The sequence below is a fragment of the Neofelis nebulosa genome, chromosome 6 (assembly GCF_028018385.1).
Source record: "Neofelis nebulosa isolate mNeoNeb1 chromosome 6, mNeoNeb1.pri, whole genome shotgun sequence".
Classification (NCBI taxonomy): domain Eukaryota; kingdom Metazoa; phylum Chordata; class Mammalia; order Carnivora; family Felidae; genus Neofelis; species Neofelis nebulosa.
Window position 1 is genome coordinate 22319531 of NC_080787.1, and position 14459 is coordinate 22333989.

General features: G+C 36.8%; 1 protein-coding gene across 1 annotated transcript in view; it reads left to right on the forward strand.

Moving 5' to 3' along the window:
- Positions 1–14459, forward strand: part of LOC131515363 (uncharacterized) — a 327128-nt gene that overhangs the window by 194787 nt on the left and 117882 nt on the right. The window contains exons 14-16 of the mRNA XM_058736129.1: positions 6381–6506; positions 7540–7803; positions 11492–11669. Of these exons, the coding sequence (XP_058592112.1) occupies positions 6381–6506; positions 7540–7803; positions 11492–11669 (568 nt within the window). The remainder of the gene's footprint in view (positions 1–6380; positions 6507–7539; positions 7804–11491; positions 11670–14459) is intronic.

Below are 14459 nucleotides of genomic sequence, written 5' to 3' on the forward strand. Positions count from 1 at the left end.
TGCTATTTCTACTGCAAATTAAGTGTATTTCTTTACCTCCTGGACTCCCTTATTCTTTGAATGTTAGTCCTAGAAGACGCTGTTTAGTTCACTTCCCAGTCTGTGTAGCTGCCACCTTCCCTTTATCACCACTGTCCTCCCTCGTCTTCCACTACTAAATGCTACTATGGCCAGCATTTAATAAATGGCAAAATCAAGATCCTGAGATAGTAGGTTACCTATGTAAGTGATCAGTTGGTATTTGATCTCATGTTTGTTTGAGGCCAAAGCCCATGATTTTAACCACTAAGATATGTAGCTTCTCTTTTAAAGTTGGAAAGCACTTAAACGGAATGGGTTTGAACAATGAGGACTGAAGTAATCCATGTTTAGGGTCAAGTTAAAGTCAATGCACCTAAATGAACCATTTAAGGTGCATTTAGAAGAATTGGAAGCAAAGAAATGTGCAGATAGCCCCATTGTCGACCTACCTTGAACAACATAAGCATTATTGAGTATTCTGCTTCTCTACGGAGGTACACATTATATGAGTATCTGCATGTTCCTCAGCTATTGACTCGGTCATGAACCTGACAAAAACCACTACATCCCTGACTTTATCTTTGGTGACTGAGACTGGTGGCTCGAAGCTCTTTGGTCATAATAATCATCTTGATAGAACAGTGAAGACTGAACTTGAGTCAATACAAAGCAGGCCAATGAATCAGTGTACATCAGCTTGGTTATTCTACAGAAACAAACAAAAAACCCTCAAAACATCTCAGTGGCTTAATACAATAGAACTTATTTTTCACCTAAACTCCATGTCCACTTTAGGAAAGCTGGGGGTTCTGTTTTAGCCATTCTCATTCTGAGTCAAAGACTGATTGAAAGATCGCTGTCTGGAACGTCATTTGTCATTGTGGCAAAGGACAGAACAAGAGAACTCTGGAGGGTCTAGAACCAACAATAAACGCTCTGGCCTAGAAGCGATACTTGTTATGTTCACTCACAGATCATTGGACAGAACTAGTTCAAGGGCCCACCCACCCACAAAGGAGCTAAGAAGCGCAACCCTACCACATGTTTAGAAATATTTGATGAACAGAAAATATTAGAAATATTTGACAAACAGCATTAATGACAATATGGCTTCTTAGGAGTGATCGGAGCTTCCTAACAGTTAGAACTATTCCCGCAGGCATTAATTTACCTCATGAATTGGCAAACCTTCCCATCAGCCAGTGTAGGGTTCACATGGAGAATGAGCAACTGTCTTGCATGTTATACAACAGATTTCTAACGGAGCAACGGGTCGAATATAACACGGTTTCTCAATTTTTGTGTTGTATCTGCCACCTGTGCCTTTATTAGATTACCTGTATTCCTCAACAAAATTTCTAAAAATGCCCTTTTCTGAAGTCATTGTGTATTTGTCCCTCTTTTCTTATTATTGTTATTATTTCCTTTACATTTAGGGACTTTAAAATTCTGAGAACATCTTAGTAATTGTTATGAAAATGTGTAAGGCTACTAGCCCATGTCCGGGCCATCTCTGCCTGTACTTCTGCTTGAGAACCTGTAGATTAGAAATTGTTACCTCAAAGGTATTGTTCAAGATACTTTGGTTATAATGAGCAAAACTTGGGAGAGGAAGAAGGATTGCCTGACAAAAGGGTGTTGTGAGAAGATAACAGACTGTGTGTGTGTGTGTGTGTGTTTGTGTGTGTGTGATGGGCAGACATCTGAGAAAATAATTTTGACTATACTTTATTTGTATATATTTGATATTTTAATTATATTATTATTTAATTATATTTAATTAAAATAATATATGTTTATTGTGAAACAATGCTAGAAAGTTAGATTGCGGTGAGGGTGCATTAGGGCTTTTAATATGATGCTAAGGAACTACAAGTTATACGATAAATGTAAGTTGACAAAAAGATGTCAATTAGGTAAGAACCAGCCTACCCAAGAAGCAAAAAGTGGAGCTTATTCTTAACAGAAGTTTCTGCAAATTTTTTGTTTAGTGCCAGAGACCAAAGTAACTTTACATGACCAGACTACAGAACAACAACAAAATGAAAGTAGAATTTTCCATATGATATAAATATTTTTATTTTTATTTATTTATTTATTTATTTATTTAAAAAAAATTTTTTTTGACATTTATTTATTTTTGAGACAGAGAGAGACAGAGCATGAATAGGGGAGGGTCAGAGAGAGGGAGACACAGAATCTGAAACAGGCTCCAGGCTCTGAGCTTTCAGCACAGAGCCTGACGCAGGGCTCAAACCCACGGACTGTGAGATCATGACCTGAGCCGAAGTCGGCCGCTTAACCGACTGAGCCACCCAGGCGCCCCGATATAAATATTTTTATATGACATCCAGGAGTTCACAATGAGGGAATAAGGATACTTGACCATACTTCGCCCTTTGACAGCCAGTAATAAACTTTTCTGTTACATATCATAGATGACCCTACATTTTTAAGACTTTTATCTCTGATTTTCATCAGCTTGACTCTGATAAGCTAGGTATTATTTCCTTCTTTTATTTTGTCTTCTTGGGGTTTTCTGAGCTTTTTGGTTTTGTGGGTTGATGTCTTTCATCAATTTTGGAAAATCCTCAGCCACCGTCTCTTCAAAATTGTTCTCTGCACCATTGTCTTTCTCTTTTTCTTTCAGGACTCCGATTCCATGTGTTCATTATTATCCCCCGGGTCTTACATGCCCTGATCTGGTAATTTCTTTTTTTCTTTTTTCATTCTTTTTTTCTTTGTGCTTCAGTTGGGATATTTTTTTGATCTCTCTTAGAATTCATCCATCCTTTTCCTGCTATGTCCATTTCTACTGTGAAGTCCACTCAATAAACTTTTCATTTCAAAGTACTTTATTGTTTTTAAAGGAAATTATTATTAAAAAAGTAATTATTATTATTATTATTATTATTAATTATTATGTTACAGAACTTTTAAAAAGTTCCCTCTTGGAGTTTCTTCCTCCTCACGGTTTACTTCTATCTTTTCCTTTATTTCTTTATCCTAATTATGATTGTTTAATGTCTTTGTTAATTTTAGCAGCTGGGTCAGCTGTAGGTCGGTCTCCATTGGCTGTTATCTTTTATCCAGACATCACATGTTCCTGTTTCTGTGGCTGTATCTTGTGCCAAACATAGTGTATAAATGAACTGTAAAGACTGAAGTAGAAGATATTTATCCCCCACTAAAAAGCTGTCTCTGTCAGGCAGCTGTGGTGAGGGGATGATGTCTCTGGTTAGAATTAAGCTAAGTTGGGGTTAAGTTGTAGCTTTGGTTAGTGTTAATTCATTCTTGGTTTTCAAAAGTTTTGAGGTGTAAAAAATCCCTCCTTCTCGTCGGGTTTGGTTTCCAAGCACCATGCAACTATAGGCTTCTGCCCTGCTCCCTCGCCCTGCCTGAAAATGTCTGGGCCACTGGAGATCTCCCTTTGGCTCTCACCCTGGGCCCAATTACTCACAGGCGGCCGAGTGCTGGATACAAGTGCTAAGGTTGAGAATTGGTAGATGATGAGGACTCGTGCTGTGTCTGGGGCTCCTATGTGTTCAGTATTCCACATTAGGCCAAGATGGCTAAACATTCAGCTAGATTCTCCATTTACTCGCGAAGCCTCCTACCCAGTGACAAGTCTGCTTCTTCATCTATTTCCTAAGATTAAAAGCCACCTCTAGTCCAAGGTCATATATGAAGGGCTTACCCCTCTCTGAGGTTTAGTTTTCCCTAAATTTCTTTGTGCCCTAGTTCCCCAGAGGGTTCAATAATATGCATAATTTTGTAATTTAGCCGGCATTTTTTCTGTGTTATAGTGAGAATTATTGTCATTTCTGACCACCCTCCTCATAAAGCAGAAGCAGCACTTTGAAGGTCTTCTTTTGGTGAAATTACTTTGTTAATTTTTTTTCTAATCGTAAAAATAACAATCCTTCTCAAAATTTCAGAAAGTCCAGAAAATTGAAGAATACTTTATCGATATGCATTTTCATCATTTTGTAAGGCTTACCCTAATCCTCTCTGAGTTGCTTCAATCTCCAGGTATCTGGTGTCCAAGAATTTTACTTTCTCTTCCAATTTTCCATGTAGGCTTCAGCCTTCAAAATTCTTGTTTTCTTCTTGGATTTTGCTTGTTCTCTACTCTCCTTTCACATGTACCTTCTATCACATGGAAGGTGAAATGCATCACCTTTATGCTATACAGTGAACTTTAGGTCTGTAGTGTGTTTTCCTTCAAAAAATAGGCCCTTCTTGGTACTCAGAAAATAAAGGTATTATTCCAAGGACATTATGACCCCCAACCACCGGGACTGATGAGATGGCATTGGTGGATGACAGAGACCCATGCATTTATTTCCCTCATTTTATAGTACTCATGAAGCTATTGTAAAATACTCATGGAACTATCACACCATAAGATAGCTGTGGAAATATCCAGGTTCGTGGAGAGGATCCTCTGAGAGATACAATGAAATTTGGTGATCCTTTCTTGCTGAAGAGGAAAAGAATGAGTCCCAAGCTACACATTACAGAGCAACAGATCTCTCCTGTGATACAGGGCGAGGGAAAGAGACTACAAGAATAAATAAGATAAGACAACTGTTGTCAGATAAATTCCTTTATTTGATAACATATAGCTCTTTTCCTCCTTTTCAGTCAATATCAGTGACTAGATTTTTGTTCATATATTTATTTTTTTAGGGCTGTCAAGGTAGCTGCATGTGACTCTTCTATCTTGTAAAATAGGCTGCCATGGAATTTCCTTTCGTGCATGAGGACTGGCTTCTCATGGACACATGCTGCCTGGCGTTATTAGGTTTTGTTTAGCGGCCTTGAACTGTCGTTCCTCACGCAGAATGATACTGGTGTTTTACAAGGTTACAGATGAATTTCAACCTCGATAGGTTCTTTTCTTCTCTATTAAATACACTGTAATCTGATTCGTCTTAGAGATAATTAAAATAAAGTCTTAAAATAATAATAATACTAGTTATGTGCATTTCATGTTTTTATGACCTTTTTTTTTGTATTTATTGTCCAACCCAATGGTTGTATCAATTTACTGAGGAAGATGCTTATACCCTTGTCTTTTATTGAGGAGGAAACTTGAGTGCATGGAAACCTTGATTTAAAAAAAAAAAAAAGTGACTAGCCCAACACCACAGAAACTTAATGATAGAATTGGGTCAGTACTGGTCAAATTCTTACTTTATCTATTTTGGATGTATAGCTGAGTAAGATCAGGTTAGTAGTAGAGGGGCATTTTAAAGGCACCGATACGAGTAGAAGAAATTATTATAATGGCATCAGTTCAGCTTTATTTTTAAATGATGATTCAAAACAGGTTTCTGACTCCATTTCTCCTCCTCCTCCTTCTCAGTTAGCTTTGATTCTCTTATCACAAAGGTTACTCACAGCCAACTAGCCAAATGAAAAGTATGGCTTGATTAAGAATCTCTTTTGTCAGTAATTTGTGTCTAATGTTTTTAGCTTTCCCATGGGCTGTTGTAGAAAATGGTAAATCTGGTTTAAATGAAACCTGATCCTGTTAATGGTTTAATAGCAGCTGCCACAGGGTTATGGTATTTTTCAACAGATGCTTCTGTTTCATTTTAAACATAAACTGAGTCTTGGAATATTTACATAAATCATATAAAATATGCCTACACACTTTTGGCTAAATATATTGCTATAAAATAGTCTTAGGCAAGTCCCTATCTTTGTCCATTTACAATTATTCACATAGAATTTGAAAAAGAAACCCAAGCCTATGCTCTATTAAAAAAAAAAAATTATTCACTTTCCTGAAATTCTTTTTTAAAAGGCCAAAGGGCAAGCTCCATCTCTACATCTGGGGACCTGAACAATGATTTGGTCAATCGGATCATTTCATCCATCTTTATGCCTAACACTATTTATTTAGCATGGACAAATTGCTTATACAGTGGCGTGCAATACAGTTTCAACTGAAATAAACAGGAAAGTCACATAATTAAATGGGACACTATTTTTCCTTGAAGAGGTAGATGTAATAGTAATTTAAGCTATCATTATACCTAGGATTAGTTTCTCTGGAGTGCGATAGCTCAACCATTTTGTATCTATTTTATTTTTTTAAATGTTTATTTATTTATTTGGAGAGGGGAGAGCGAGGGAGGGGGGGAGAGAGAGAGAGAGAGAGAGAGAGAGAGAGAGACAGAGAATCCCAAGCAGGCTCTTCGCTATCAGTGCAGACCCCAACATGGGGTCGATTCCATGAACCGTGAAATCATGACCTGAGCAGAAATCAAGAGTTGGATGCTTAACCAGCTAAGCTGCCCAGGCACCCAAGTTCAACCATTTTTTTAAAGCATTTCTTCTGTGTAAAGGACTCGTTTGGGGTACGTGAAGACTACAAAGCTGAGTGGCAGGCAAGTAAAACGATGATGGTGACAACTGATAGAAATAGTTATATTATAGAAGCAGCAGCTCAAGCAAAAAGAACCGGAAGTTCAGTATACCATGTTAGGTAACTTATGAAGCGCAGAATCTTGAATGGGCAGGTTCAAGTTTGTTGCTTGGGTCACATTTTCATGCTGGCATGTTGCTCGATTAATTTGGGCTGGAAAGGTTATGCATGCAAATACATCCAACAGTGAATTTTTCTTCAATTTTTTTTTTTTTTTGATTTGGGTGTAATTGACACACAATGTTTCATCCGTTTCACGTGTATAACGTAGTGAACCAAGTTTACACCTGACGCTATGCTCCCCACACATGTAGGTACCATTTGTCCCCATACGCCCCTATTACAGTATCACTGACTACATTCCTTATGCTGTATCTTTTATTCCAATGACTCATGCAGTCTGTAACTGGAAGTCTGTATCTCACTCTCTCCTTCACCCATTTTGTTCATCCCCACCAGCCGCCTCCCCTCTGGCAGCCATCAGTTTGTTCTCTGTGTTTCCTCATCTGATTCTGCTTTTTGTTTGTTTATTTCTATGTTTTTTTTTTTCAGAGTCCATGCACATGTGAACTCATATAGTATTTGTCTTTGTCAGTCTGACTTACTCTCTAGTCTAGGTTCATCCGTATTGTTGCAAATAGTATGATCCCATCCTTTTTTATTCCTGTGTGATATTCCTACACACACACACACACACACACACACACACACACACCCCAAGTCCCCCTTATCCATTTGTCCGTCAATGGGCTCTTAGGTTGCTTCCATATCTTGGCTATAATAAATAATGATGCTGTGCAAAATAGTATGGAGTTTCCTCAAAAAAGTAGAAATACCATGGGATCTCATAATTCCACCACTGGATATTAATCAAAGAAACAAAAACACTAATTTGGAAGGATATATGCACCCCTACATTTATTGCAACATTATTGACAATAGTGAATTTTTAAGGGCAACCAATGGAAGTAAAACCCAACTCCGTCCTTAATTCTAAATTATATATAGGGGCCCTTGAATGTAGCACGTTTCTGTGTACAAGCATCCCGATCTCCCCTTGCCTTGGTATCCTTCCCTAGGCACTCCCTCCCAAGAAAGATGTGAAACCTGGCATGGCGTTCTTGTTTGAACTCTGTCTCCTTCGTGGGAAATATGCTTCTTTTGACTGGGTTGTGGGCTGGGCAGCCTTCCCTGTGTGTGATAACAACTTCGATGTAGTGGACGGGAAATTCAAGTGTCCCCTTCTCCGAGGTCATTATGACCAGAAATTCGACAGCTTCAGGAAAATGGAAGATTTGATGTGCCGGGATTTGGACCACTGGCTGTGCAATCTCTACTTTCAGGTTTGTAATATGATTTTTTCCAAATGTTTTATTTATTTTTGAGAGAGGAAAAGTGGGGGAGGGGCAGAGAGAGAGAGGGACAGAGGATCTGAAGCAGGCTGACAGCAGCGAGGCCCATGTGGGGCTTGAACTCACGAACTGCGAGATCATGACCTGAGCCGAAGTCGGATGGACACTCAACCGACTGAGCCACACAGATGTGCCTGTGATATGATTTTGTAAGTAAAGAACTTAATTTTTTTCCGAAACCAGGGCGCCTGGGTGACTCAGTCATTTAAGCGTCCGACTTTAGCTCAGGTCATGATCTCGTGGTCTGTGAGTTTGAGTCCCGCATCCGGCTCTGTGCTGACAGCTCAGAGCCTGGAGCCTGCTTTGAATTCTGTGCCTCCCTCTCTCTCTGCACCTTCCCTGCTTGCACTCTGTCTCTCTCTGTCTCTGTCTCTGTCTCTGTCTCTCTCTCAAAAATAAACATTATTATTTTTTCTAAAACTGCTTATTTCTAGCGTTTAGCTGACTTTCGTGCTGTTGAAAATTTCAGTATGTATCATAAATCTGTGAAAGCATTTACATCTTAATGCTTTCTTAATGCTGATTAAATTGATGTCTACAAATAAGGAATAAAATTCCAGAATTAGCAGGAAATTTAAAGATAATTTAACCCAAACTTCTATGTCATGAGCAGGCTGAGAAGGGCACCCAAATCCTTCAGTTCTCTGTTTATAATCTGCTGCTGCCGGATCTGATCTGTCTCATCAACTTGGGTATAAGGCGATGGTGTTTCCTTATCCAATGTACTAATTGAGCTACTACTTTGTGTTGGGCATTGCTTGTTCTAGAAATACAAAAGAAATGAGATAGAGTCTGTGCCTTCCTGATGTTCGCCACTCATTTGATGAGACAAGCATGTGTTCATACATAAAATAATTAATGACCCACATTTCCACGGGATGAAAATGGTCTTCACCAAACTCCCTTTGCCATACATATCACTTCAAAGCATGCTGTCTTAATTACCTCAAGAATTAAAAACGAAACACACTCCTAAAAAACCCTTGGGTGAACACCATTTATTTGTACATATTTGGAAATTTATTTTCTAACCAAGTCTTTTAGCAGAAATGTCATTGCAGAAATTCATTCTAGGAAGACACCACGGAAGATCAAAAAAAAAAAAAAATGACAGCATACCTTAAGTGTAAAGCATTCCAGCAGAATTTTAGTTTATTTCAGTCCTCTATGTGAAAATTTATTCTTTCTGATTATGATGGTTTTCCACAGCGCCTGTATCAGAAAATGCTATGATTTTTTTTTTCTTCCTTTCCTGAGTGTTTGACATTTCCCTGTCTGTTTGTCTGTCTGTCTATCTAGCTAACTAGCTAGGTTGCTATCAATCTAATCTAATGTATGTATGTATGTACATGTACATATATATGTATTATGTGTGTATGTATGTATCATCTATCTATCACTGTCATCTACCCACCTAAGTGATGGAACTATTAAATACGGACATTTCCAGGAAACACATGTAGTTTTGGCTTAAAAATCAGCAGCTATATATCCTTCTTATGTGATGGTCTTCCCGTTTCCTGTGTATTTTATGTTGAATCAACCGGCATGTTTCCCCCTCTTAGCGAATACCATTATAATGTTTTGCTGAAATATATTTTTGAGATATTATGGGTTGCTGTTAAGAAAACAAATATAAATATAAATATGTACCTTTCTACTCATTTTAAAAATAGTCACCATTCTGGGACAAATCTGACTGTATATTGGAATTATGTAGGAAACTTTAGAAATAGTCCAAATCTTCTTCTCAGAGATTTTGATTCAATTGTTTTGAGGTGGGGTATCAGGATCCGGAGTTTATAAAACCTTCTATGGTTTAGAAATGCTGATATAAATACATTTGAAAAGGGAGACCATTAGAAATGAATTCAAAGGAGTTATTGAAAAATCCCTCAAATTTTGAAGTGAGCTAACCCAAACAAAATATTTTAACCCAAAACAAAATATTTTATAAGTGGATGATTTGAATACCGAATTAAAAAATCAAAATGAAATAAAATACAGTTATAAAAGCAAATAAATTTTGATATAGGTTTACTAGTGAATGTGAAAGGCATCTATGATTTTTTTTACTATTTGTTCCCTAAAATTCAGTGTTGTGTTAACTATGGCAAGGAAATCCAACACCAATTTTATTTCATAAAGGTCATTTCGGTAGTGCTGGTATTGATTATAAAGACATAAGTATGTTATATTTAAGATAAATCAAGAAGTGATGTTTAAAATTTATAAGGTCAAGAAAAGTAGCTATTTGCAAAAGAACATTAGAAAGCTTGATTTCACTAAAATTTACTTGATTCGAACACATTACTAAAATTTTCCTTTTTCTTTTCTGACTCCCTTAAAAAAATGGTGAAATGTAGTATTATGGCTTATCTGTAGAGCCCACTGGTCATTATTCATTACAGATGATTGTAATTGTCCACTGACTTTCTTATTTGTTAATAAATGTTTTTTCTCTGTATATTTCATGGGGGGGCCGTGAGTCTTATCAAGGAGAATAGTGTCATTATTTAAGATAGGATTTTCTGATTGTCAGGCAGCATAAGTAGGAATGTATTTGCTTCTTTTTCATGAGGATGAAAATGAAATATTTTTATCTTGAAATCCGATTTTCCTCTTATGTGAAATTCTTAAATATTAGGAATTTTCCAATGTGAGTCTTCTCAAATGCAATTTTTGAACAAGTAAATGTAATTTTTGAGTACTCCTTTTGGAGTTTCTCAGGAAAAAAAAAGTAACTTGGATTAGAGAAGAGAAAAGATAGGTAAATGGGATACTAGAACAGGAAAGTCATTTCTGTAATGCAGCCTTAGGAGATATTAAAGGAAATAAGTCAGATAAATTATGATCATTTCCCTCCTGTGTTTGTGAGTGGAAAAAAATATCACACTCAAAGAAATTGTGGCCAACCCAGAGCACGTAGCTAATCCATGACCTCACACGTTCTACCATGTTGCTTTTAGGGATAGAATTCAGGCTCACGGTCCGAGTGTGGAGACTGGGGAACAGGTCTGATTCGTCCCCCTAGGGTATGTGAAAAAATACAAGGGGAGAAATTATGCAAGCAAAATAACCTTTAACTTTTCCCTGGCCAAAGTTCCTCACTTTCTTAAATATTTCACTTCCAATGTCATGGAGTTTTTCCACCAAGCACTTTATTATTAAATTTGTAAACATAGAGAGATGTTAAAAAAATTGCACAGTGAAACCCATACAGTCACCCCTAGAGTCTACAATTTTGTCTTTTATTTTTGGACTAAAAACGTTGTTTCTTGGAGATAGTAAATACAGAATGAATATTTGCTAACTTGATCCCAGTGTAAGTATCAGATAGTGTTATTTGCAAGGAGATATTAAGGAAAATTATAAGGTAAAACAGAGGAAAAACTAAGAACTAAATAGAGCAATGAAAATATCTAAAGCAATTATGTAAATCGTTACTACAACAAAAGCATACTTTGTAAAACTGCCAAACAAAAGCAATTATAAGGTTCGGAAAATTGATTCGCCATTGACCTTTTAGAGTTTGCAAATTGTATCATTGTTCTAGGGTAAAATTCACTGTGTGTGAAATATTTTCAACAGTTTAGATAAGAGATTTATCTCTTAATAGGTTATTAAACTTCCTCTGTGCTTGGATGATCAAACAACCTATGAAAGGCAGACTCAGCTTCCTCCCGAATTTCCAGTTTCTTTAATGGCTGGAGCAGAGACAGCAGAATCAGGCGTGGAGAATACGGCTGGCCTTTCAGAGAAACAAACAGAAGAAAACATTTGTTCATCCCTGGATGGTAAGGCTAAAATCCTCCCTACGCTCTTCTCAGGGTTAGTTGACTGTCTTCAGCATTCTATTACTAATATTTCAAGTTGTGTTATATTGTAGAAAACTGAGAAAGAAATTTTAATTATTAATGTAGTTATTTCTATGCCATGATGTTTAAAGAGAATGTAATCATTGACAAGAATATTAGTTTCCATACTGCATAATTATTTACTAATTGTAATCAACTGTAGAATTACTTCATTGAAACACAGGTCTTTCTCCACGGACTTGTGGCTTAAAGTAAAGCTCTAGAACTTTCTTGCTTGCTCACAAGAGTGGTAACCAACAAATGGCTATGAAAGAGAACATACTCTCGTAAAGCAGTCTTCAGCTAATATAGTTTATTTCATAAAGCTGTTTTCAAAGACTGGCTTAATCAAGCACTAAATAAGCAAATAACATTCTCTGAACTAGTTAATGTACAGCTTACAGGAGGTATATACTAGCGATTACTATTATTTTTTGCGAAAGAATTATTTCCTTTACCAAAAGATGTACAAGATTCTTTAACAGGTTGTATCTTCCAGCAGTAATAGTATCAGGAGCAAGAGTATGGGCTGAACTGGTATACAACTAATATTAGAAGACTTACCAGTAATAATAAGTACATGTGATACATGTTTTTCCTGTGCCAGGCACTATAGTAAGGACTTTATTTTTTAGTTCGGAAATTAGCAAATATTTCAAACATATGGTTCAGCAAATAACATATACCAGTAATAGTAACCAGCTGTGTCCATTCTTGCTACTTTGCCATCTTTGCTCTACGCCTTTTCTTTTAAAAAGTAACATTTTAGGGGAACCTGGGTGGCTGTCTGTTGGGCGCCAGACTCTTGATTTTGCCTCAGGTCATGATCTTGGGGTTCGTGAATTTGAGCCCCGCATTGGGCTCTGAGCTGGTGGCACGGAGCCTGCTTAGGATTCTCTCTCCTTCTCTCTCTGTCCCTCCCCCACTTGCATGAGCATGCATAAGAGTGCATTCTCTCTCTCTCTCTCAAAATAAATAAACATTTTTTTTAAAGTAACATTTTACATGTGATTCAGGTCACCTGTGAACTGCTTGCTACTTATGTTCCAACCCTCTTAGACTTCCTATTGATAGTTTCCGTGTATGTTTCAATACATTTCCTACAGATATATGTAATTATCAGCAATGTATAATGTCTTTTCTATGTTTTTAAAGGTTATGTAAGTAACCATGCTTTATACCTACTTCTGCAACTTTATTTTCTGTCAGCATTATCCTTGAGATTTACACAGCTCATACACACACACTTATATATATTTTGGTTTATTGATTCCTTTGCCGTATAATTGCATACATAGCAATGTGCATGATTTTAACAAAATGTGTTTATTTTAATTTTTATGTTGTTTCAAGTTTGGCTCAATTGTAAACAAGATTACAGTGTTTATTCTTGGACATGTTCTCCTTAAGCACATAGGTGCAAATTTCACTAGCATCTATCTACCTAGGAGAGGAATCACTGAATCACAGGGCACACACTTAACTGCCATCAAAATTGTTGTATCAATTTGCCCTTCTAACAGATGTCTAGGATCTTGTTTGGCTCACATCCTATCAATCTTTGTTACAGTCAGTTTTGCCAATTCAGTTGCAATGAAATATCTCTTTGCTTGAGTTAGAATATTCCTGAATATGACTAAGTTTGACCATTTTTTCCAAATGTTTCTTTGACCATTTGGTTTTTATCTTCTGTGAACTCTCTATACCTATATTTTGTTCACTTTTCCTCTGGGTCATCTTTTTCTTTTCTTTTTTATTTTTTTTTTAATTTTTTTTTAACGTTTATTTATTTTTGAGACAGAGAGAGACACAGCATGAACAGGGGAGGGGCAGAGAGAGGGAGACACAGAATCGGAAGCAAGCTCCAGGCTCTGAGCCATCAGCCCAGAGCCCGAGGCGGGGCTCGAACTCGCGGACCGCAAGATTGTGACCTGAGCTGAAGTCGGACGCTTAACCGACTGAGCCACCCAGGCGCCCCTTCTTTTCTTTTTTAAAAAAATTGTTTTAACGCTCATTTATTTCTGAGAGAGAGAACATGAGTGGGAGAGGGGCAGAGAGAGAGGGAGACACAGAATCTGAAGCAGGCTCCAGGCTCTGAGCTGTCAGCACAGAGCCCGACAAGGAGCTTGAACCCACAAGCTGTGAGATTATGACCTCGGCTGAAGTCAGACACTTAACCGACTGAGCCACCAAGGTGCCCCTAAAACTTTTTCTTATTAATCTGTAAGAGTTCTGGACTTTTCTTTTTTTAATGTGAAATGAGTCATGGGAAGTACTTGATTTCTAATTCAATCTTTGATTGTTACTGATTATTCACTCATTCTATTTAATTCATTTAAAAAATCAATTGAATTAACTTAGCCATAGTATTATTGCGCATATAATCTATAGTAATACTATGACTATATATGATTATATATAATGTATAATATACGTATATAATTTAGATTATATTATATACATATGTACATAATACATGTTATTATACATACAAGTATTAAGTCTATAATATATGTTATACATTATACCCATGATATATGTATATTACATTTGTATTCGTAGTTTATTATCTTTAAAGTTTATTTCCTTTTGTTCCAGTTTTCTTGACTAGGGAATACACTCAGATTGCTCAAAATAAAATCTGCCTCCCACTGGAACCTAGTTCTTCTCCTTGAAGGAAACCAATGTTTTCTGAGTATTACTCCATAGATATTTTATGTTTCTATAGGA